The sequence below is a fragment of the Ornithorhynchus anatinus genome, chromosome 3 (assembly GCF_004115215.2).
Source record: "Ornithorhynchus anatinus isolate Pmale09 chromosome 3, mOrnAna1.pri.v4, whole genome shotgun sequence".
In the NCBI taxonomy this organism is placed as follows: domain Eukaryota; kingdom Metazoa; phylum Chordata; class Mammalia; order Monotremata; family Ornithorhynchidae; genus Ornithorhynchus; species Ornithorhynchus anatinus.
This window is the reverse complement of record NC_041730.1, coordinates 4,564,706-4,586,881: the sequence shown is the minus strand read 5'-3', so window position 1 is coordinate 4,586,881 and position 22,176 is coordinate 4,564,706. Positions and strand designations below refer to the sequence as shown.

At 57.6% G+C, this 22,176-nt stretch overlaps 1 protein-coding gene across 1 annotated transcript in view; it reads left to right on the top strand.

Moving 5' to 3' along the window:
• The window catches only part of B4GALNT4 (beta-1,4-N-acetyl-galactosaminyltransferase 4), a 45,103-nt gene extending 23,313 nt beyond the window's left edge, over nucleotides 1-21,790 (top strand). Inside the window, 20 exon segments of the mRNA XM_029061721.1 lie at nucleotides 4,239-4,354; nucleotides 5,432-5,532; nucleotides 5,819-5,915; nucleotides 6,999-7,089; nucleotides 7,264-7,364; nucleotides 7,805-7,872; nucleotides 8,082-8,160; nucleotides 8,328-8,394; nucleotides 9,281-9,424; nucleotides 10,270-10,379; nucleotides 10,592-10,692; nucleotides 11,028-11,125; nucleotides 11,240-11,487; nucleotides 11,490-12,313; nucleotides 13,411-13,703; nucleotides 17,368-17,521; nucleotides 19,146-19,218; nucleotides 19,310-19,463; nucleotides 20,088-20,214; nucleotides 21,062-21,790. Coding sequence (XP_028917554.1) covers nucleotides 4,239-4,354; nucleotides 5,432-5,532; nucleotides 5,819-5,915; nucleotides 6,999-7,089; nucleotides 7,264-7,364; nucleotides 7,805-7,872; nucleotides 8,082-8,160; nucleotides 8,328-8,394; nucleotides 9,281-9,424; nucleotides 10,270-10,379; nucleotides 10,592-10,692; nucleotides 11,028-11,125; nucleotides 11,240-11,487; nucleotides 11,490-12,313; nucleotides 13,411-13,703; nucleotides 17,368-17,521; nucleotides 19,146-19,218; nucleotides 19,310-19,463; nucleotides 20,088-20,214; nucleotides 21,062-21,176 — 3,161 coding nt within the window. The 3' untranslated portion in view covers nucleotides 21,177-21,790.
• Nucleotides 21,791-22,176: the final 386 nt, after the last annotated feature.

The window sequence follows — 22,176 nt, the reverse complement described above, 5'->3', positions numbered from 1 at the left end:
GGTGACTCTGCTCTTTATGCGGAGCGGGGGAGGGAAGACGAGCGTTTCTCAGAAATGGGGCGCGGGAGGGGGTGGGAGGGGGAAGTGGGGGAAGACCTCAGCCGGCGACTGTGGGATCCCGCGGAAATGCCGACTCAGCCGGAGGCCCCGGCTGGAGAGCAACAGCTGGGGGAGGTTTGACCTGCAGCTTGTCTCTGCCCCCGGAGCCCCCTGCCCTCCAGTGCCCCCCACCCACCGCTGCCCGGACTCTGTAGAGCTTCGGCTGATGGGAGGCCCTCAGGGGTCAGGGGAGGCTGGGGAGAGCACCAAGTGGGAGTAGGAAGGGGTCCTGGAGCCGCAGCAGAAAGGATTAGGGTTAGCGGTCTGGGAATGCTGGAGGATGAGGCTCGGAAATGGTTCCCATCCTCGGAGCACGGAGGCAGGGTGGTGGCTGGAATGACCTCAGGGATGGCTCCCGGAGGTTTGGAGCCTTCTAACCGAGGCGTGGGGGACCTGGGAGGGGGGGGCGAGGGGACGGGGCTGCGGCCCAGGACCGGGGCAAAGTTGAAAGTAGCTTGGGCCCCCGTGCCAACGCCAACGCCCGCCCAAAGTCGGGTGGGGGAGGTGGGAGGGCGACCGAGGAGGAGGCTGGGGCAGGGCTGGGGTTGGGGCCGCGGTAGAGGATCAGGTTGGGGCTGGAGCTAAGGATTAGGCCGGGGCGGAAGACGAGGCCAAGGATGAAGCAGGGGGTGAGACTGGGGCTGGGTCCGAGACCGGGGCTGGGCTGGGGTCTCAGGCCGGAGGATTAGTCTGGTCTGGGACTGGGGCAGCGGCCAGGGTCGAGGGTTAGACCGGGTCCGAGGCCGAGACTGAGGCTGGGGCCAGGCCGGGGCGGTTTTCCTGCGGCAGCTCCTGTGGGGTACCCCAACCCCCACCCCGGCATCCCCCTCTCCGCCAGAACTGCCCCGGCCTGAAATCTTCAAGGCGTCTTTGTGATGGACAGCCGTCATTCTAACTATTCCCCTGCCTCTGGGAGGGACGGTCCCGCCCACCCAATTCAGCCAGGGCCGGGGGTTTGGGGGGCACCTCTCCGGAGCTGGCCCGTGGGCACCCAGGGAGATGGGGCTCTCCGGGGGAAGGGAGATTGTACCCTTCCGGCCGGGACCATTCCTAGACCCTTGGCGGCGAACATGTGACCTGAGGGGTGAGAGGTCAGTCTTCTGACACAGACATCTGCCCTCACATCCCCTCGCCCCACCCCCCTCCTCTAACCACCCCAAAAAGAGACTCCTTCTGGGTTGCGTGAAGGTCAGGCCTGCTCCGAAGCAGGGGGATGGACAAGATGACCCCTGGAGCGTGCACTGCATGTTGTGTCCTTTAATAATAATGATAATGTTGGTATTTGTTAAGCGCTTACTATGTACAGAGCACTGTTCTAAGCACAGGGGTGGATACAGGGTCATCAGGTTGTCCCACGTGAGGCTCACAGTTAATCCCCATTTTACAGATGAGGGAACTGAGGCACAGAGAAGTTAAGTGACTTGCCCACAGTCACACAGCTGACAAGTGGCCGAGCCGGGATTCGAACCCATGACCTCTGACTCCCAAGCCCGTGCTCTTTCCACTGAGCCACGCTGCTTTATTCCTCAGCCCCACAGCACTTATGTCCGTATCTGCCGTTTATTTTAACGTCCGTCTCCCCCTCTGGACCGTGAGCTCCTTGTGGGCAGGGAACTTGTCTACCAACTCTAGTGTATCTGTCCCACCCAAGTGCTTAGTACAGTGCTCCGCACACTGTAAGTGCTCATTAAATGCTCACAGTCTAGAAGCGGGGAGACAGACAACAAAACAAAACAACTAGACAGGCATCAATAGCATCAATATAAATAAGTAGAATTATAGATATATTCATTCATTCAATAGTATTTATTGAGCGCTTACTATGTGCAGAGCACTGTACTAAGTGCTTGGAATGTACAAATCGGTAACAGAGACAGTCCCTGCCCTTTGACGGGCTTACAGCCTACACATCATTAATAAGATAAATAGAGTAATAAATATGTACAAATAGACACAAATGCTGTGGGGCGGGGAAGAGGGGTTGAGCAGAGGGAGGGAGTCGGGGCGATGGGGAGGGGAGGAGGAGCAGAGGAAAAGGGGGGGCTCAGTGTGGGAAGGCTTCCTGGAGGAAGTGGGCACTCGGGAGGGCTTTGAACGGGGGAAGAGAGCTAGTTTGGTGGATGTGAAGAGGGAGGGCGTTCCAGGACACTGGTGTGGGCCAGTGGCTGACGGCGGGACAGGCGAGAACGAACCCCAGTGAGGAGGTGAGCGGCGGCAAAGGAGCGGAGTGTGCGGGGTGGGCTGGGGAAGGAGAGAAGGAAGGTGAGGTAGGAGGGGGCGAGGCGATGGACAGCCAAGAGGGAGGAGGTTTTGCTTGATGTGAAGGTTGATAGGCAACCACTGGAGGGTCAGCCATTTCCAACTGCAGAGAGGCCTCCCCCACCATTCTTGACCACGGCCCAGTCCTCAAATGCTCCTGCCCTTGACCTTGGGGTCGTTGGGGATTCCGAGACCGGGTCTCATTCATTCTATCGTATTTATTGAGCGCTTACTGTGTGCAGAGCACTGTACTGAGCACTTGGGAGAATGCAAAAGAACAATAAACAGACACATTCCCTGCCCACAGTGAGCTTAGAATCTAGAGGGGAAGGCAGACGTGAATAGAAATACACAAATGACAGATATGGACGAAAGTGCTGTGGGGCTGGGAGGGGGGGATGAATAAAGGGAGCGAATCAGGGTGACGGAGACTGGGGTGGGAGAAGAGAAGAGGGCTTAGGGAAGGCCTCTTGGAGGAGCTGGGCCTTCAATAAGGTTTCGAAGGGGGAGAGAATAACAGTCTGTTGGATATGAAGAGGGAGGGCTTTCCAGGCCAGAAGCAGGACGTGGGCGAGAGATCGGCGGCGAGATAGACGAGATGGAGGCACAGTGAGAAGTTAGCATTAGAGGAGTGAAGTGTGCCGGTTGGGGTGTAGTAGGAGAGCAATGAGGTGAGGTAGGAGGGGGCAAGGGGATGGAGGGCTTCGAAGCCGAAAGCGAGGAGTTTTCGTTTGAGGTGGAGCTCTCGGCTCCCCCGACAGAGTGGGCCCGGCCGGATCTGAGACCTCAGGGATTACAGAACGTGTGCCCTACTAACCCTGGCCGTAGCTGAGAACTCCCAGCACCCTCCTCCCACTAATAATAATACTAATGATGGTATTTGTTAAGCGCTTACTATGTGCCCGGCACTGTTCTAAATACTGGGGGAGATACAAGGTTATTAGGCAGTCCCAAGTGGGGCTCACAATCTTAATCCCCATTTTCCAGATGAGGGAACTGAGGCCCAGAGAAGTGAAGTGATTTGCCCAAAGTCACGCAGCTGACAAGTGGAGGAGCTGGAATTGGAACCCACAGCCTCTGACTCCCAAGTCCGGGCTCTTTCCACTAAGCCACACTGCTTCTCTACCCCTGCAAGCTTCTCGAGGGGTTACCAGGAAGGGCAGCCCTGCCCCGCAACTGGCCCCTCTCTGCACCCCACACCTGTGCCTCAGTTTGGGTGGGGGGAGAAAAGGGGAAGGGGCAGGGAATACCAGGATTCCCAGTGGAGGGAGGTGGCCGCTGGAATCTCGGAGCGACCCAAAATTCACAGTGTTTAGGAGTCTGACCGTGGTGGTCACTTAGGACCACAGGATCAGGCCACCCCCACACTCAAATACTCACTTTATGATGACTCCAGATGGGTGCCTTTCTCCCCTCATCCTGCCCCGGAATCCCTCCCTCCTCCAACCGACGAGCCCGAGGCCTTCCCCACCCCATTCCCTCAGTCCTGCCGAGGCTCCCCCCTCCCCCCGGCCTTCCCTGCTAGGAATGCTGGATTGGTTGGAATGCTGAGCCCAGTGTACTACTGGGGAGATAGGAAGGGAGTTGGTTGTCAGTAGCATCCCCGGGGGGCGGTGGTTCATTCCTTCCTTCCATTCATTCAATCGTATTTATTGAGCGCTTACTGTGTGCAAAGCACTATACTAAGTGCTTGAATACAACAACAAATAGGAACTGGGGGTCACCTGGTGGTGACCTCCAGTCTATTGGGCCAGCCTACCCCTTTCCCCCTCCCTGGCATGGGGCCCCATCACCCCAGGTTTGGGGCAACCCCGAGGCTTCCGCTCCAGTGCCCCGAAGCGGGGCTGACCCCGTCTGTGCTCTCCCCCCTTGCCCCGCAGATGGCGAGAAGCTGGGCACGGTGACAGACGCCGGGCGGCGGGGGGCCGGGGTCCCCGCCGTGACGTCTTCGCGGCAAGCCGAAGACTCGAGCGAGAGCCGGGAGGACGACCAGGCGGTAATGTCCTATCTGCCCCGTCCTTGGGCACCAAACTGGACTCCCCAACTCAGAGTCTCGATGGGGGGCCGGGGGGGGAGCCCAGTGCGTGTGGGAGGGAGGGGGCGGGGGTGCGAAGGGACGGTGAGTGAGTGTGCGGGGCATGGACGTGCTCGGGTGACCAGGCCTATGGGCCCCATGAGAAAACACCCTGGACTGCGGGCAGAATTTCCCTTTCTAGAAAAGATCTTTCCTGTCAGGAACCTGATTTCTTTCCTGCCCACAGCCTGATTTCTTCCGGATAGGGCGCCTCATTCATCATTTCCCTTGGTTTCTGTTGAAGCAGGATGATCTCCCTGGGCTGGATGGCAGCACCTCCCTCCCCTCCCTTATTAATAATAATAATGTTGGTATTTGTTAAGCGCTTACTATGTGCAGAGCACTGTTCTAAGCGCTGGGGGAGATACAGGATCATTAGGTTGTCCCACGTGAGGCTCACAGTCTTTATCCCCATTTGACAGATGAGGGAATTGAGGCCCAGAGAAGTGAAGTGACTCGCCCACAGTCACACAGCTGACAAGTGGCAGAGGCGGCATTCGAACCCATGACCTCTGACTCCCAAGCCCGGGCTCTTTCCACTGAGCCACTCTGCTTCTATAATAAATATTAATAATATTTAATAATAATAATAAATATTCAGTTATATATATTGAGTGCTTACTGTGTACCAAGCATTGCACCAAGCACTTGGGAGAGTATAATACAACCCCAAACAGATACATTCCCTGCCCACAGTGAGTTCACGCTATGTATCAAGCACTAGGGAAGATCCAAGCTAATCAGGTCAGTCGCAGTCCCTGTCCCATATGGGGCTCTCAGTCCAAGAAGGAAGGAGAACCAGGCCCATTTTACAGCTGAGAAAACTGAGGCCCAGAGAAGCAAAGTGACTGGCCCACGATCACACCGCAGGCAAGTGGCAGAGCTAGGATTAGAATCCAGGTCCTCTGATCTCGGTGTTTTGAGATCCTCTCTGGCCCCCCTGCCTTCCCCTGCCCTCCCCGCATCTCATGGGTCCTTTTCCATTTCTGCCTCCTGGAGATGGAGGGGCCGGGGCTGAGGGGCCGGTTGCCCAGGGGTCCCGGGGCCAGGAAGCCCCCGCTGCTGAACCTCACCCGCCATGCCACCCCCTGGCACGAGGAGGTAAGTGTGGCCGCTAGGCACGAGGCTCCCAAGGGGGGCTGGGCTGTACCAGCAGCGGGAGGGACTGAGGTTAGACACAAGGAGGGACCGCTTGAGTTTCCTCAGAATGAGACGCTGGGCCTCCGGCTGGGTGGGTGGAGGGGGAGACGTTGACGTGGTCAGTCCTTGCCCACCCCCTCCATCCCCGTCACCCCTGGTCATCCTGGTCATCCTGGGGCCGGGGGGGCAGGGGACAGTGTGGAGGGCGAGGGGTCCAGCAGCCCCCTGAGCCCCCGGTCCCCCCCCGTACAGAGGGAAGGCCAACCTGCACGTGTTTGAGGACTGGTGTGGCGGTGCTGTGAGCCACCTACGCCGAAATCTGCACTTCCCTCTCTTCCCCCACGTAAGTATTCATTCGAATTTATTAAGCGCTTACCATGTGCAGAGCACTAGACTAAGCGCTGGGGAAAGAACAATGCAAAGCCACCTGTCAGCTGTGTGACTGTGGGCAAGTCACTTCACTTCTCTGTCCCTCAGTTCCCTCATCTGTAAAATGGGGATTAAGACTGTGAGCCTCATGTGGGACAACCTGATGACCCTATATCTACCCCGGCGTTTAGAACAGTGCTCTGCACATAGTAAGCGCTTAACAAATACCAACGATAAACAGTGACAACCCCTGCCCACCATGAGCTCACAGTCTAGAGGGCCGGGGAGACAGATCAATCCAAATAAATAAAATGACATATATTTGTGTAAGTGATGTGGGGCTGGGGACTGGGGTGAGGAGGGGGAAGAGCAAAGGAAGCAAGTCAGGGTGATGCAGAAGGGAGTGGGAGATGAGGAAAAATGGGGGCTTAGGGAAGGCGTCTTAGCAGTGTGGCTCAGTGGAAAGAGCCCGGGCTCGGGAGTCAGAGTTTGTGGGTTCCAATCCCAGCTCCACCACTTGACAACTGCGTGACTTTGGACAAATTACTTGACTTCTCTGTGCCTCGGTTCCCTCATCTGTGGAGTGGGGATTAAGACTGTGAGCCTCATGTGGGACAGCCCGATTACTTTGTATCTCCCCAGCGCTTAGAACAGTGCTCGGCACATAGTAAGCGCTTAACAAATGCCATCCTCATCGTCTCAGTCTGGGAAAGCCGGACGCTAAGGGACGGCAGGGGTTGGGGAGATGATGATGATGATGATGATGATGTTTGTTAAGCGCTAACTGTGTGCCAGGCATTATACTAAACGCTGGGTTGGATACAAGCAAATTGGGTAGGACACAGTCCCTGTCCCACATGGGGGATGGGAGGGGGTATTTGTGGGTATGGCCTGGTCAAACCCCAGCTGGGGGGAGGGAGGGAAGGTGTGTGTGTCTATGCACAGATCTGTGGCGTCTCCCCCCACCTCGTGCAGCATGTGGGGGCTGGGGGCCTGGCCAGGGGGAGGGGGCCGGCAGGTGGACGACGGGCCTCCAGTCTGGTCTCTCGGCCCCCAGACCCGCACCACGGTGAAGAAATTGGCCGTCTCCCCCAAGTGGAAGAATTATGGGCTGAGGATCTTTGGTTACATCCACCCATTTAGAGATGGTAAGTGGGGGGGGGGGGGGGGGGCCTTTGCAGACTGTCCCCCGGCTCCATCTTCCCTCCCCTTCCCCCCCCCCCCATTTCCTGAGGCCCTTTACCTCCTCACCGCTTGTGCTCCCTCTTGGGGCTCCCGGCGCCCTGAACTGAGACCGCCTCTCCCCCCACCCCTCCAACCAGGTGATTTCCAATTTTCGGTCGCCTCTGATGACAACTCCGAGTTGTGGCTGAGTTCTGACGAGAGCCCCGCGGGGGCCCGACTGGTGGCATTCGTGGGCAAGGTAGGCCGCAGCCCGCCCTCTGCCATCGTCGCCTCCTCCTCCTCCTCTGGGAGCCCTGGACCGTGCAGGCCCCCGTCCTCTCCCAGGCTGGATCCCTCTTTGACCAACTAAGCCGTCAATCGGGAGTATTTACCGAGTGCTTCTCTGTGCAGAATACTGTCCCCAGAGAGCTACGGGGTTGGCAGACAAAATCCCCGCCTTCCAGTACTTAGTGTGCTTAGTACGGTGCTTGGCACGTAGTAAGCGCTTAACCAATGCCACAATTATTATTATTATTTTTATTATTGATCTGGGTGGGGATGGGGGGACACACAGACACCTTACAGAGGAGGGAGGGCACCTGCCGGCCCCTCCCCGGCACCTTCCAGAGACCCTCTTGCCACCCACCCCTCAACCCCGGCCCCCGGTTGCTCACCTCTCCGTCCCTCCCTCCCCGCCAGGCGGGCTCAGAGTGGACGGCCCCCGGAGAGTTCACCAAGTTCAGCTCCCAAGTCTCCAAGCCGATGCGGTGAGTGGGTGGGGGGACGGACGGACAGGCGGGCGGGGAGGGGGCAAGTGGGGAGAGCTCATCTCATCACCCAGGAGGGAGGTGGGGGAGGGGGTGGGAGTCAGAGGGGAGGGGGGACAGGAGAAAGAGGAGAGGGGGAGACGATGCGCGTGGCATGGGTGCCCTGGGCCCACCAGAGCCTTCAACCGGCCCTTCCCCATCCGCCGCAGCCTCATGTCTTCCCGACGCTATTACTTTGAGCTGCTCCACAAACAGGACGACCACGGATCGGACCACGTGGAAGTCGGCGTGAGTGTCCTCCCCCCCCCCCCGCCTCACCCCCATCCCCACGTGCTTCCCCCCTTTTCTTCCCCACCATGGTACCCCTCTCTCCCACCCTTCTCGCCCCTACCCTCGGTCTGTCCCCTCTCCCAGCCACACCTAGCAGAGGTCCAACTCCCCTCTCTCTTCCTCAGTGGCGGGCTTTCCTCCCCAGCCTGAAGTTCGAAGTCATCGACTCCCCATACCTCTCGCTCTATACAGGTAAAATCAATCAATGGCATTTATTGAGTGCTTACCAGGTGCAGAGCACTGTACTGAGCGCTTGGGAGAGGACCGTACGAAAGAATCAGAAGACACGCTCCCTGCCCATAAAGAGCTTACAGTCTCCCCTTCTCCTCCTCTCCCTTAGCCTTCCTTCCCCTCCTCACCCCTAGCTGACTCTCTCCGTCCCTCTCTTTGCATCTGAGCACCTCCCATCCGTGTCTGTGGCTCTCTGAGTCTGAATAAGCAATAATAATAATAATGAGAAGCAGCGTGGCTCAATGGAAAGAGCCCGGGCTTGAGACTCAGAGATCGTGGGTTCTAATCCCAGCTCCACCACTTGTCAGCTGTGTGACTTTGGGTAAGTCACTTCGTTTCTCTGGGCCTCAGTTTCCTCCTCTGTAAAATGGGGATGAAGACTGTGAGCCCCACGTGGGACAACCTGATGACCTTGTGCCTTCCCCAGCGCTTAGAACGGTGCTTGGCACGTAGTAAGCTCTTAACAAATACCATTATTGTTATTAATTAAAGAGTAACGACCATGTACAAGTTACCACGTCCCAAGCACTATACTGAGCGCTAGGGCAGATAGGAGATAATCAGGTTAGACACAATCCTGTCCCTCATGGGGTTCACAGTTTACACAGGCGGGAGAACAGGTATTGAATCCCCATTTTACAGAGAAAGGAGCAGGCCTGGAGAACCGAAGTGACTCACCCAAGGTCACAGAGCAGGAAGGTGGCGGAGGCCGGATTAGAACCCAGGTCCCTTCCCTCCCGGCCCCTGCCGCTGCTACGTCCCTCCCCGGCCCCGGGGCTGGGTGGGCCCTGGGGGAGGAGGCTGGGGGGGAGAGAAAGGGGGAACTTTGAGGAGCTCCTTCCCCCAGACGAGACGACTCTGAAGATGAACGATGTGTCCCACGTGCCACAGTCCCTGGCCAGCCATGCGGGGGGCCACAGGTGGGGGCCGCCGCGGGAGGACCATGGCGCTGACATGCTGAAGCCGGACCCTCGGGACACGTTCTTCCTCAGTGAGTGCGGGGGGAGATCGGGCCGCGGACCTCAGGGAGATCGGGCCGTGGGCCTAAATTAGTAATAGTAGAGGTGGATGGCGGTAGCCAGAGTAGTAATGGTATTTATTGAGCCCCCAGGGTCCGATACACTGTACTAAACGCTTGGGAAAGAACGACAGAATGAAGACGTGCTCTCCAACTACAAGTAGAGAAGGTTTCACTTGATTAATCAATGAGCGGTATTTTCTTAATGGTGTTTGTTTAGCGCTCACTCTGTGTCAAGCACTGGGGTAGATATGAGTTAATCAGGTGGGACGCGTCCCCCGTCCCACATGGGGCTCACAGTCAGGTAGGAGGGAGGACAGACGCCGGATCCCTCAATTTACGGTCGAGGAACCCGAGGCACAGAGAAGTGATTTGAGCGCTTACTGTGTGTCGAGCGGTGTAGTAAGCGCTCGAGGGAACCGGGAAGCCAGTGAAGGGTTTTGAGGAGCGGAGATGCGTGGGCGGAACAACGCTTCGAGAAGAGCTGTGCGGCGGCAGCGATGACTGTGGATTGGAGGGGAGAGAGGCTGGAGGCAGGGAGGCCTATGGAGGAGGCTGTTACAGAGGCCGGGGAAATGACTGTCTCTCCTTCACCCCCCGGGGTTGGCGTCCCCCGGGCCCGGGGAGGGGGCTTAGGAGGGTGGGGAGGGTTGCGGGGGGCAGGGGGACTACAGGAGGTCCAGGTGACTCGGGCCGGAACCGGGCACTGGCCGCCTGTGTGTGTCTTGGGCCCCCTGCCTGCCCTTCTGGGGGTGGGGGGAGAGCCCAGATCTCACAGGGGGACTGGAGCCTGTGCCCCCAACCCACCCCACCCCCAGCCCCACGCATCGAGCCCTCCCACGTGGAGAACGTCCTGGTGCCCTGTGCCTACGCCCCAACCTATGTGGTCAAGGACTTCCCCATCGCCCGCTACCAGGGGCTGCAGTTTGTGAGTAACCCCTCCCCCGCACCCCCACGGGACCCTCCGGGAACCCCTTGCCCCTCCCCGGGTCAGACCCTTCGGGGTCCCCCCACCCCCAGCGCCAGCCCCTCTGGGGTCGCCCGAGCCCGGACTAGGGTGGAGGCAGGAGGGGGGCCCAGACCTACCTACGCCTCCTCCACGGCCCCACCGCCCTCCCCGCCCCCCTCCCCGGCCCCCAGGTCTACCTCTCGTTCGTGTACCCCAACGACTTCACCCGCCTCACCCACATGGAAACTGAAAACAAGTGCTTCTACCGCGAGTCGCCCCTCTACCTGGAGAAGTAGGTCGGGTGGGGGGCGGCTGGAATCTCGGGGGGGAAGGGGCTGGGACCCCAACCGTCTGGCTGGATGTGGGTCTGGGGTGGGGTTGGGGTCGTCGACTGTCTCCCCAACCGGGGGCCTCCTTCCCCCTCCTCTGATCCCCATTCATTCAATCGTATTTCTTGGGTGCTGCGTGTGTGCAGAGCGCTGTACTAAGCGCTTGGGAGAGGACAGTACAACATTAAACAGACACACAGATGGGTCTCCGGCCAGGAAGGATCCCTTGGAGATGATGTTGTGGGAAGGGGGGGGTGCTCTGCACATCTCTACGCCCCCACCCCATCATCCCCCCCAGGTTTGGCTTTTACAAGTACATGAAGATGGATGAGGAGGAGGAGGAGGAGGAGGAGGGAGACACTCAGCGCAGAGCCTTCCTCTTCCTGAACCCGGACAGTAAGTGGCTCGGTAACGTAGGCCCTCGGCGGGGGTCTCCGGGAGGGGCTGGGGTCTCCCGGAGGGGCCGGAGGGCGGGAGGTCAAAGGGCGGGCCTGCCGGCTCTCGCCTCAGACTTCCTGGAGGAGGAAGAGGAGGAAGGGGCGGAGGACAGTCCAGAGCCCACAGAGGGCCCACCGGCCAGCGAGGAGCAGACCCCCGCCGCCGCTCCCGGGCCGGGCCTCGGGGGACTCGGGGGCCTCTCGGAAGGCGCCCCCTCGCCCTCCAGGCCGGGGAACTCGGAGGAGAGAGCCCTCCGGGGTCACCCCTCCGAGGCGGCCGCCCCCACCGGTGGGGCCCCCCGCCTCCTCCCCCCCGCTCCCTGAGCTGGAGCCGCCGGGACGTCGGGAACCCCCTGAGCCGGCTCCCGCTGCTGTCCGTGCCCCTCTTCCCGGGCCGGGCCAAGCTGCCCCGTGCGGCCCTGCCCCTGCCCCCGCGGGACCAGGCCGAGCCCCGGGAGAAGATGCCCAAAGCCACGGAGAAGGTGTACGTGACCCGCCTGCAGCCCGGGCACCGCCGGAGACCCCCGGCCCCGGCCTTCCCCGGGGCCTTCCTCTACCCCAAGCCTCTGGCCCTGCGTCCTCGTTCGCCCCGCGCCCCCCGCCCGCCCGGCCACCTCCCCCGGGGGCCGGACCGTAGGCCGCCCGCCGCAGAGAGCCCAGACCCGGGCAGGGGTCAGCCGGAGCGGGCCGGGGTCCCGGGCCCCCAGACTCAGGCCGCAGAGCCCCGGCCTGCGGACCGCCGGGCCCGGGCCACCGTGCCCGCGTCCGAGACCGCCCCGACGGAAGAGGCGCGGACCACGTCGTTCCTCGCCGTGTCCGAGGCGACTGATTCCCGGCCGGGGGGCGAGGGGAAGCCGGCCCGGGAGGAGGGTGGGGAGGAGGAGGAAGAGGAGGAGGAGGAGGAGGAAGGGGAGGAGGAGCTGTCGGACTACAGCTACGAGGCGGCCGGCGAGCTGCGGCCGGGCTGGCCGGAGGATGCCATCAACTGGCAGCGCACGTTCAGCGTGGGCGCCGTGGACTTCGAGCTCCTGCGCTCCGACTGGAACGACCTGCGCTGCAACGTGTCCGGCAACCTGCAGCTGGGCGAGCCCGAGGTCGTCGACCTGGTCGCCCAGTACATGGAGAAGCTCAACGACAAGAACGGAGGGTGGGTCACGAGGGCGGGGGAGGGCCCCTCCAGGGCGGGAAGAAGGAAATGCCCCACCCGATCGGCCGGTGCCCGGTATCATTTACCTGTCTCGCGGTCCGCGACTGAGCGGCCAAGGAGATCCCGGCTCCGCCGCTTGTCTGCCGCGTCACCTTGGGCAAGTCGCTTCGCTTCTCTGGGCCTCGGTTCCCTCATCTGGAAAATGGGGATTGAGACTGCGGGCCCCGCGTGGGACAGGGATTGGGTCCATCTCGGTTTGCTTGTGTCCACCCGACGCTTAGTACGGTGCCTGGTACAAAGTAAGCGCTTAACAAATACTGTTATTATTATTATTATTATTAAGGAGATCCTGGCTTCAGCACCCCCTTCCACTCAACTTCTATCCCCAGCCCGCTCCCAATCAGGTTCCCCAGCCCCCAAACCCTCTCTTTCTTTTCTTTTTTTAAAATATGGAATTTGTTAATCAGTCAGTCATATTTATTGAACGCTTATCCCGGGCCTGGGAGTCAGAAAGTCATGGGTTCTAATCCCAGCTCCGCCAATTATCTGCTGCATGACGTTGGGCAAGTCACTTCCCTTCTCTGGGCCTCAGTTCCCTCATCAGGAAAATAGGGATGGAGACTGTGAGCCCCACGTGGGACAGGGACTGTGTCCAGCCCAATTTGCTTGGATCCGCTCCAGCGCTCAGTCCAGGGTCTGGCACATAGTAAGCGCTTAACGAATACCACATTTCTTATTATTGCTGTGTGCAGAGCACTGTACTAAGCGCTTGGGAGGGTAAAATAGATCAGACACATCCCCAAAACGAGGTTACGGCCTGGGGGGTGGCGGGGCTGACGGCTTTTACCGCCCACCCGGGGAGAAAGGGCCCGAGCTGACTGACTGGTGTCCAGTCTCAAGATCCCAGCTCCAACGTCCTCTACCACCCGAGTTCCAACCCTTGTCCACTCCCCACTAGGTTCCCCACCCCTGCCTCTTCTTTTTTTTCAAAAATATGCAATTATTAAGCGCTTACTATGTGTCGATGATGATTCCCCCCAACCCCCAGTGCTGTGGATCGATCCCAGCCCCGGTGCCCCTCTCTCCCCCCACTCCAGGATCTACACCCTGCTGAAAATCGTCAACGTGGAGAAGCGGAGGGACACGGCGAGGGGCAACCGCTACCTGATGGAGCTGGAGCTGCTGGAGCGCGGGCGGCGGAAGGTGCGGCTCTCCGAGTACGTCTACCTGCTCCTGCCCCAGGGCCGGGGGTCCGACAGCGCCGAGGACTCGCCCACCGGCCCCGCGTCCACCCTCTCCCCCCGGCCCAGCCCCGACGGCAAGGCCGTTCTATGCCGGCCCCTGAGGCTCGGCTGGCGCCAGGACGTCATGGTGCATTTCGTGGTGCCGGGTGAGTGCCAGTTGGTGCCGGGCAATCCAGTCGGTTGTATTTATTGAGCGCTTACGGCGTGCGGAGCACTGGACTCAGCTTTTGGGAGAGGACACTGAATGGTAATAATAAAAATCACGGTACTTGTTAAACACTTATTGCGTGCCAAGCAGTGTTCTAAGAGCAGGGGTAGATACAAGTAATTCAGGTTGGACACAGTCCCCGTCCACGTTGGGCTCACGCTCTTAACCTCCATTTTACAGATGAGGGAACTGAGGCCCGGAGAAGTGAAGTGACTGGCCCAAGGTCACACAGCGGGAATGTGGCAGAGCTGGAATTAGAACCCAGGTCCATCTGACTCCAAGGCCCGGGCTCTATCCACTAAGCCACACTGTTTCTTTTAAGAATAGCGAGGAGAGGGCACCCGAGGCCAGGGGCTGGGTCGGGCTGGAGGGTCCAATCAATCAATCAATCGTATTGAGTGCTTACTGTGTGCAGAACACTGCTCTAAGCACTTCGGAGAGGATAGCCAGGAGAGGGCACCAAGGCCAGGGGCTTGGAGGGTCCAGTCGATCGATGGCATTTATTCATTCATTCAATCGTATTTATTGAGCGCTTACTGTGTGCACAGCACTATACTAAGCGCTGGGGAGAGGGCAATAAAACAATAAACAGGCACATTCCCTGCCCACAATGAGCTTATAGTCTAGAGGGGGAGATAGACATAAATAGAAATAAATAAAATGACAGATCTAGACATAAGTGGTGTGGGGCTGGGAGGGGGGATGAATAAAGGGAGCGAGTCACGGCGACGCAGAAGGGAGTGGGAGATGAGGAAAGGTGGGGCTTAGTCAGGGAAGGCCTCTGGGAGGAGATGGGCCTGCAATAAGGCTTTGAACGGCGGGGAGAGTAGTCGTCTGTGGGATTTGAGGAGGGAGGGCGTTCCGGGCCAGAGGCAGGACGTGGCGTAGAGGTTAAGCGCATATAGTAAGCACCTAACAAATACCATCATCATCATCAACTTCCATACCATGAGTGCACCGGAGGGGAGCGAGGCTACGGAACCTCATTCCCTGAAGAGTTTGCATCTTCAAAACAGCAGGGCAGCCCCCTCAGCGCTTAGTACAGAGCCTGGCACATACTAAGCACTTAACAAATACCATCATCATTATTATTATTAATCCCCGAGGGAGGGGGAGGGCGGGTCTCTCCGGAGGCAGGGGTAGGGACAGGATGGCTTCTGCAGGATTTTGTGGTCGATTTAATCCTAAATCTCTTAATCTTTAATCCCCTTCTAGACAGTAAACACGTTGTGGGCAGGGATTGGGGTTGCTTATTGTTGTACTGGGCTCTCCCAGGCGCTTAGTACAGCGCTCTGCACACAGTGAGCGCACAATAATTGAATGAATGAATGAATCCTTCCACCACCAGATGTCACCCCCTCCCTAGGGCGTGGAAGGAAGGGAAATGAGAGCGGACTAGATTCTGGACTGTCAGCTCCTTGTGGGCAGGGATTGTCTCTCCTTATTGCTTTATTGAACTTTCCCAAGCGCTTAGTACAGTGCTCTGCACACAGTAAGCGCTCAATAAATATGATTGAAGGTACTGAACAGTAATAATAATGATAATGGTATTTGTTAAGCGCTTACTATATGCCAAGCACTCTTCTAAGCCCTGGGGTAGCTATAAGGTAATCAGGTGGTCCCACGTGGGGCTCACAGTCTTCATCCCCATTTGACAGTTGAGGTAACTGAGGCACAGAGAATAGTAATAATGATTGTGGTATTTGTTAAGTGCTTACTATGTGCCAAGCACAGTTCTAAGCACTGGGGTAGATACAAGGGAATCAGGTTGTCTCACGCGGGGCTCACAGTCTTCATCCCCATTTGACAGTTGAAGTAACTGAGGCACAGAGAATAGTAATAATGATTGGGGTATTTGTTAAGCGCTTACTATGTGCCGAGCACTGTTCTAAGCACTGGGGGAGATACAAGGGAATCGGATTGTCCCCCTTGGGGTTCGCAGTCTTCATCCCCATTTGACAGATGAGGTAACTGAGGTAAAGAGAAGTTAAGTGGTTTGCCCAAAGTCACACAGCAAACAAGTGGCGGAGCCGGGATTAGAACCCATGTCCGCAGACTCCCAAGCCGGGCTCTGTGAATGAATGAATGAATTAATTAATTAATTAATTAATTAATAAAAGGGGTGATATTGGGGGGCTCCAGAACCTGGGCAGCTGGACAAAAGAAATCAACCAAAGGGTACCAATACAGTTTGGTCTGCCTCAGGAGGCTGCTCAAACCCTGAGGTTCCTTATTAATAATAATAATAATAATAATGGTTTTTATTATGCACTTACTATGTGCCAAACACTGTTCTAAGCACTGGAGAAGATACAAGGTCATCAAATTGGACACAACCCACGTCTCACTTGGGGCTCACAGTTCTAATCCCCATTTTCCAGATGAGGGAACTGAGGCCCAGAGAAGTGAAGTGACTTGACCGTAACCACACAGCAGACAAGTGGCAGAGCTGGGATTAGAACCCACATCCTCTGGCTTCCAAGCCTGGACTCTTGCCACTTGGCCATGCTGCTTCCCATCCACTCGTTCGTTCATTCGATCATATTTATTGAGTACTTACTGTGTGCCAAGCACTGTACTAAGCACTTGGGCGAGCACAGTAGAACAATAAACAGACACATTCCCTGCCCACAGCTAGTTTACAGTCTAGAGGGGGAGACAGACATAAATAGAAATAAATAAATGACAGATAGGGACATAAGTGCTTTGGGCCTGGGAGGGCAGAATAATAATGTTGGTATTTGTAAAGCGCTTACTATGTGCAGAGCACTGTTCTAAGCGCTGGGGTAGATACAGGGTAATCAGATTGTCCCACGCGAGGCTCACAGTCTTAATCCCCATTTTACAGATGAGGGGACCGAGGCACAGAGAAGTGAAGTGACTTGACCACAGTCACACAGCTGACAAGTGGCAGAGCCGGCGTTCGAACCCATGACCTCTGACTCCCAGGCCCGGGCTCTTTCCACTGAGCCACAGATTAAGGGAGCAAGTCAGGGTGTCGCAGAAGAGAGTGGGAGATGAGGAAAGGGGGGGCTGAGTCAGGGAAGGCCTCTGGGAGGAGATGGGGCTTCATTCATTCATTCAATCGTATTAATTGAGCGCTTACTGTAATAATAACAATAATAATGTTGGTATTTGTTAAGCGCTTACTATGTGCAGAGCACTGTTCTAAGCGCCGGGGTAGACACAGGGGAATCAGGTCGTCCCACGTGGGGCTCCCAGTCTTCATCCCCATTTTACAGATGAGGTCACTGAGGCACAGAGAAGTGAAGTGACTCGCCCAAAGTCACACAGCTGATAAGTGGCGGAGCTGGGATTAGAACCCATGACCTCTGACTCTCAAGCCCCTGCTCTTTCCACTGAGCCACGCTGCTTCTCTGTGCAGAGTACTGCGCTAAGCGCTTGGAAAGTACAGTTCAGGAACAGAGACAATCCCTAAGGCTTTGAAGGAGAGGGAGAGTCATTGTCTGTGGACTATGAGGAGAGAGGGAGTTCCAGGCCAGAGGCAGGACGTGGGCAGGAGGTGGTGGCACTGGGGGTGGGGGGTGAGGGCGGGTCCTGACAGCCTTCCCCACCCCACCCCACCCCCTCTGCCCGAGCAGTGAAGAACCAGGCCCGCTGGGTGCAGCAGTTCATCTCCGACATGGCCGAGCTGTTCGCCGTCACGGGCGACCCCCACTTCAGCGTGGTCCTGGTGGACTTCGACAGCGACGACATGGACGTGGAGCAGGCCCTGAGGGATGCCCGCCTGCCCCGGTACCCACCCGCCACCCCCCTCGCTCCCTCTTCTCCCTTCCCCAACTCCCGGTGGGGGCAGGGCAGAACCAAAGAAGAATAATAATAATGGGGCTATTTGGTAAGCGCTCACTAGGTGTCAAGTACCGTTCTAAACGCTGGCGTAGATATGTTAGGTTGGACGCAGTCGCTGTCCCACAGTAGGCTCCCACTCTCAATCCCCATTTTACAGACGAGGGAACTGAGGCACAGAGAAGCGAAGTGACCTGCCCAAGGTCACCCAGCTGACTGACACGGGGTGGAGCCAGGATTAGAACCCAGGTCCTTCTGACTCCCGGGTCTGGGCTCTATCCACTAGACCGTGCGGCTTCCATTCACGCCCCTGCCTCTGGCCAGCAGCGTGGCCCGGTGGAAAGAGTGCAGGGCTGGGAATCGGGGGACCTGGGTTCTAATCCCACCTCCGCCACTTGCCTGCTGGGTGATTTTGGACAACTCATCTAGCTTCTCTGAGCCTCGGTTCTATAAAACAGGCACTAAATACCTGTTCTCCATCCCCACTACCCTTAGACTGTAAGCCCCACGTGGGACAGAGAAAGTCCCTGATCTACTAGTTAGACTGCGTCCAGCTCAATTTGCTCGTGCTCACCCCAGCGCTTAAAACAGTGCCTGGCACATATTAAGCGCTTAACAAATACCGCAATAGTTATTAGTGTTATTTACTATTTACCCCAGCTCTTTACCCATTGTAAAGCGCTTAACAAATACCACGATAATTAGTATTATTTAGTATTTACCCCAGCTGTTTAGTAAACATAAATTATTATTATCAAGTGCCGTCGAGTGGTTTCCGATTCCTAGCGACTCTGTGGATATATTTTCTCCAGAACGTCCTGTCTTTTGCCCCAGTGTGTGAGCTTGCTAACGGTTCTTCCGTTAGCGTTGTTATGGTCTCCTTCCATCTAGCCGCCAGTCTGCCTCTTCCACGTTTTCCCTGGATTTTTCCTAGCATTAGCGTCTTCTCCAGAGAATTCGTCCTCCTGATCAGGGGTCCAAAATATAATAATGTTGGCATATGTTAAGCGCTTACTATGTGCAGAGCACTGTTCTAAGCGCTGGGGTAGATACAGGGTAATCGGGTTGTCCCACGTGAGGCTCACAGTCTTCATCCCCATTTCACAGGTAAAGGAACTGAGGCACAGAGAAGTTAAGTGACTCGCCCACAGTCACACAGCTGACAAGTGGCAGAGCCGGGATTTGAACCCATGCCTTCTGACTCCCAAGCCCGGGCTCTTTCCACTGAGCCACGCTGCTTCATCTAAGTGGAGTCATTTGGGTTTCCAAAGACCACTCTGGCTTCATTTGCTCCCCAAAACCCATTTGTTTGCTTTTGGGGCCATTCACGTTATTGGCGAAAGCCTTCTCCAACACTACATTTCAAAATAATCGATGCTCTTTTAATCCTGTTTTTTCCACTGTCCGGCTTTCAGATCGAAATACCCCGGTCTTTATTATTGAGCGCTGCCCCTCGACCCGGCCCTCCAGCCTCATGGCTTCCCCGGGGGGCACCCCACCCTGGGTCGGGGGGCACCGCAGGGCCGGGACCCTCCGTTCCAGCGTGTCTCCCACCGGCTCTCACCCCTCCCAGGTATCAATATCTGAAGCGGATGGGGAACTTCGAGCGTTCGGCCGGGCTGCAGGCCGGGGTGGACTCCATTGAGGTGAGGGGCTGGGGGCTGGAAGGCGGGGAGGGGACGGCAGAGGGGCGGCGGGTCCCGGCGGCCCCCTCTGACCGTGGCGGCCCCGGGACAGGACGAGGGCGGCATCGTGTTCCTCTGCGACCTGCACATCCACTTCCCCGCCAACATCCTGGACAGCATCCGCAAGCACTGCGTGGAGGGCAGGCTGGCCTACGCCCCCATCGTCATGCGCCTCAGCTGTGGGAGCTCGCCCCGGGAGCCCAACGGTAACCCCCCCCCCCCCCGCCCTTCCCCGGGACCCCCACCCTGCCTCTGTGACTCCACTGATGACCCCCCGAGACCCCAGTGTGAAGCAGCATGGCGTAGTGGATAGAGCCCGGGCCTGGGATTCAGAAGCTCATGGGTTCTAATCCCGGCTCTGCCGCTTGCCTGTTTTGTGACCTTGGGCAAATCACTTCACTTCTCTGGGCCTCAGTTATCCCATCTGGAAAATGGGGATTGAAAGTGTGAGTCCCTTGCGGGACAGGGACTGTGTCCAACCTGGCAGTTGGACTGTGCCTGGCACATAGTAAGCCCTTCACAAATACCATAATTGTTATTATCATTATTAATAACCCCCTTCCCCGGGACCCCAATTGTATCCCTGTTTCTGTGTCCCCAGTGATAACCCACTGGATCCCAGTGGTAACCCCCCTACCAGGATCCCAACCGTAATAATGTCTCTAACTCACAAACACACACACACACACACACACCAGGGCGGCTGGGGGGGCTGCCCCTCTGTGCCCCCCAGGGGCCTGGGCCGACCCTTCTGGGCCCGCCGGGTCCCAGGATGCCCCAGGCTGATCCCTCTGCGCCCCTTCTCTGCCCGTGCCTCGCGGCGCCCACAGGCTACTGGGAGGTGAACGGCTTCGGCCTGTTCGGCATCTACAAGTCCGACTTCGACCGGGTCGGGGGGATGAACACGGAGGAGTTCCGGGACCGCTGGGGCGGGGAGGACTGGGAGCTGCTGGACAGGTACCGCCCGGGAGGGGCTGGGGCCCGGACACTGGGGGACCCCCACACCGGGCCCAGTGGGGATCAGGCCCGTGGGAGACCCCCGGGGTGGGGCTGGGGGTGGGGCCGGGGGAAGACTCTCCTCCTATGTAGCTGAGGGAGGGGGCAGTGGGAGACCCTCTTTCCAGGAGGGACAACGGGTGACCCACCCCAGGTGGGGCTGGGGATGTCGTCAGTGGGAACCCCTACCCCCCAAAAGCCACCGGAGTTCATTCATTCATCCATCCATCCATCCATCCATCCACTGTTTTTATTGAGCGCTTACTATGTGCAAATCACCGTACTGAGTGCTCGGGAGAGCTCACTACAACAATAAACAGACATATTCCCCGCCCAAACGAGCTCACAGTCTTTCGGATTGGACTGTGTCCAACCCGATTTTATTTATTCATATTAATGCCTGTTTACTTGTATTGTTTTCTGTCCCCCTCCCCTCAGCCCAAACCTTAAGCTCACTGTGGGCAGGGATTGTCTCCCTTTATTGCTGTAGTGTACTTTCCCAAGCGCTTGGTAGAGTGCTCTGCACCCAGTGAGCGCTCAACAGATACGATCGAACGAGTGAGTGCATTTATTTGTATCTACTCCAGCGCTTAGAACAGTGCTCGGCACATAGTAAGCGCTTAATAATACCATCATTATTATTATTGTTATTTCTAGGCCTTCTAGCCCCAAAGCTCTGCCCCCTACCCCGGAGGGGGAGCTGGGGCCTCTGGTGGCCAGGGCAGGCCGGACCCTAAGTCCTCTCCCCTCCGTTCCCCCGTCCCGCATGTGTCCACCCCCCTCATCTTTGACCCCCCCGGCCCGGCAGGGTCTTGCAGAGCGGGCTGGAGGTGGAGCGGCTGCGGCTCAGGAACTTTTACCATTACTACCACTCCAAGCGTGGCATGTGGAACGCCCGCAGCAAGAAAACTCCCCGGGACTGATGCCAGGCGACCCCCGGGACCCTCCCCCCAGGCCTCGCCCCGCACAGAGGACCCCCTCCCCAACCAGGCTGTCCAGGCTGCGACGAGCTGAAGGGGGTCTCCGGACCCGCCAGCCGGAGGCCGCGTTATTTTGTGATTTTTCTTTCTTCTTCAAGGGTCTGATTTCTTAGAGACGTGGGTCCCCGGGGGCCGTGGGGCGGGGGCCGCTAAGCATGGGGGGAGGATCCCCTTTCCCCCTTCAGACCCAGTGTTGCCCACCCCCACCTAGTCTCCTTGCCCCCCCGGCATCACTGCCAAGGAAGGGAGCTCCTAACCTGGAGACAAGCCCACTCCCCAAGGCACCTCTTGGAAATGGTGCCTTGGGGGAGGGGGCGGAGATTGAAGAGTCGGGGGTCGCCCCCTCACCATGGGGTGGGGGGGGAGGTCTGGCATCCCTTCAACTCGGTCCCCCCCTTCCCCGGGGGGGGAAAGGATGGAGGAGGAGCCGGAGGGAGGCCCCACACTGTTTCTGAGATAATTTCTGTGAAATTACGGTGTAGAAAGATGTTTTCAGAAGGTTACGTCTGTTTTGTTTTTTATTAAACAATAAAACGAAATGGTTTTTCCTTTGGTTCTGACTCGTGCAGGGTGGAGGTTTGTTTCCGAGAGGAGTTGAGGAGGAGAGGGACAGCGGGGAGCCAAGTTAAGAATAATACTAATCATGGTATTTTGTAAGCGCTTAGGATGTGTCGAGCACTGTGAACGTTACAAGATCATCAGGCAGCCCCGGTCCCTGTGCCAGATTGTTTGGAATGGTATTGGTAAAGCGCTTATTATGTGCCAACACTGTTCTGAGCGCTAGGGTAGATGCAAGGTAATCAGGTTGTCCCACGCGGGGCTCACAGTCTTAATCCCCATTTGACAGATGAGGTAACTGAGGCACAGAGAAGCTAATTAACTTACCCAAAGTCACATAGCTGACAAGTGACAGAGTCAGGATTAGAACCCACGTCCTCTGACT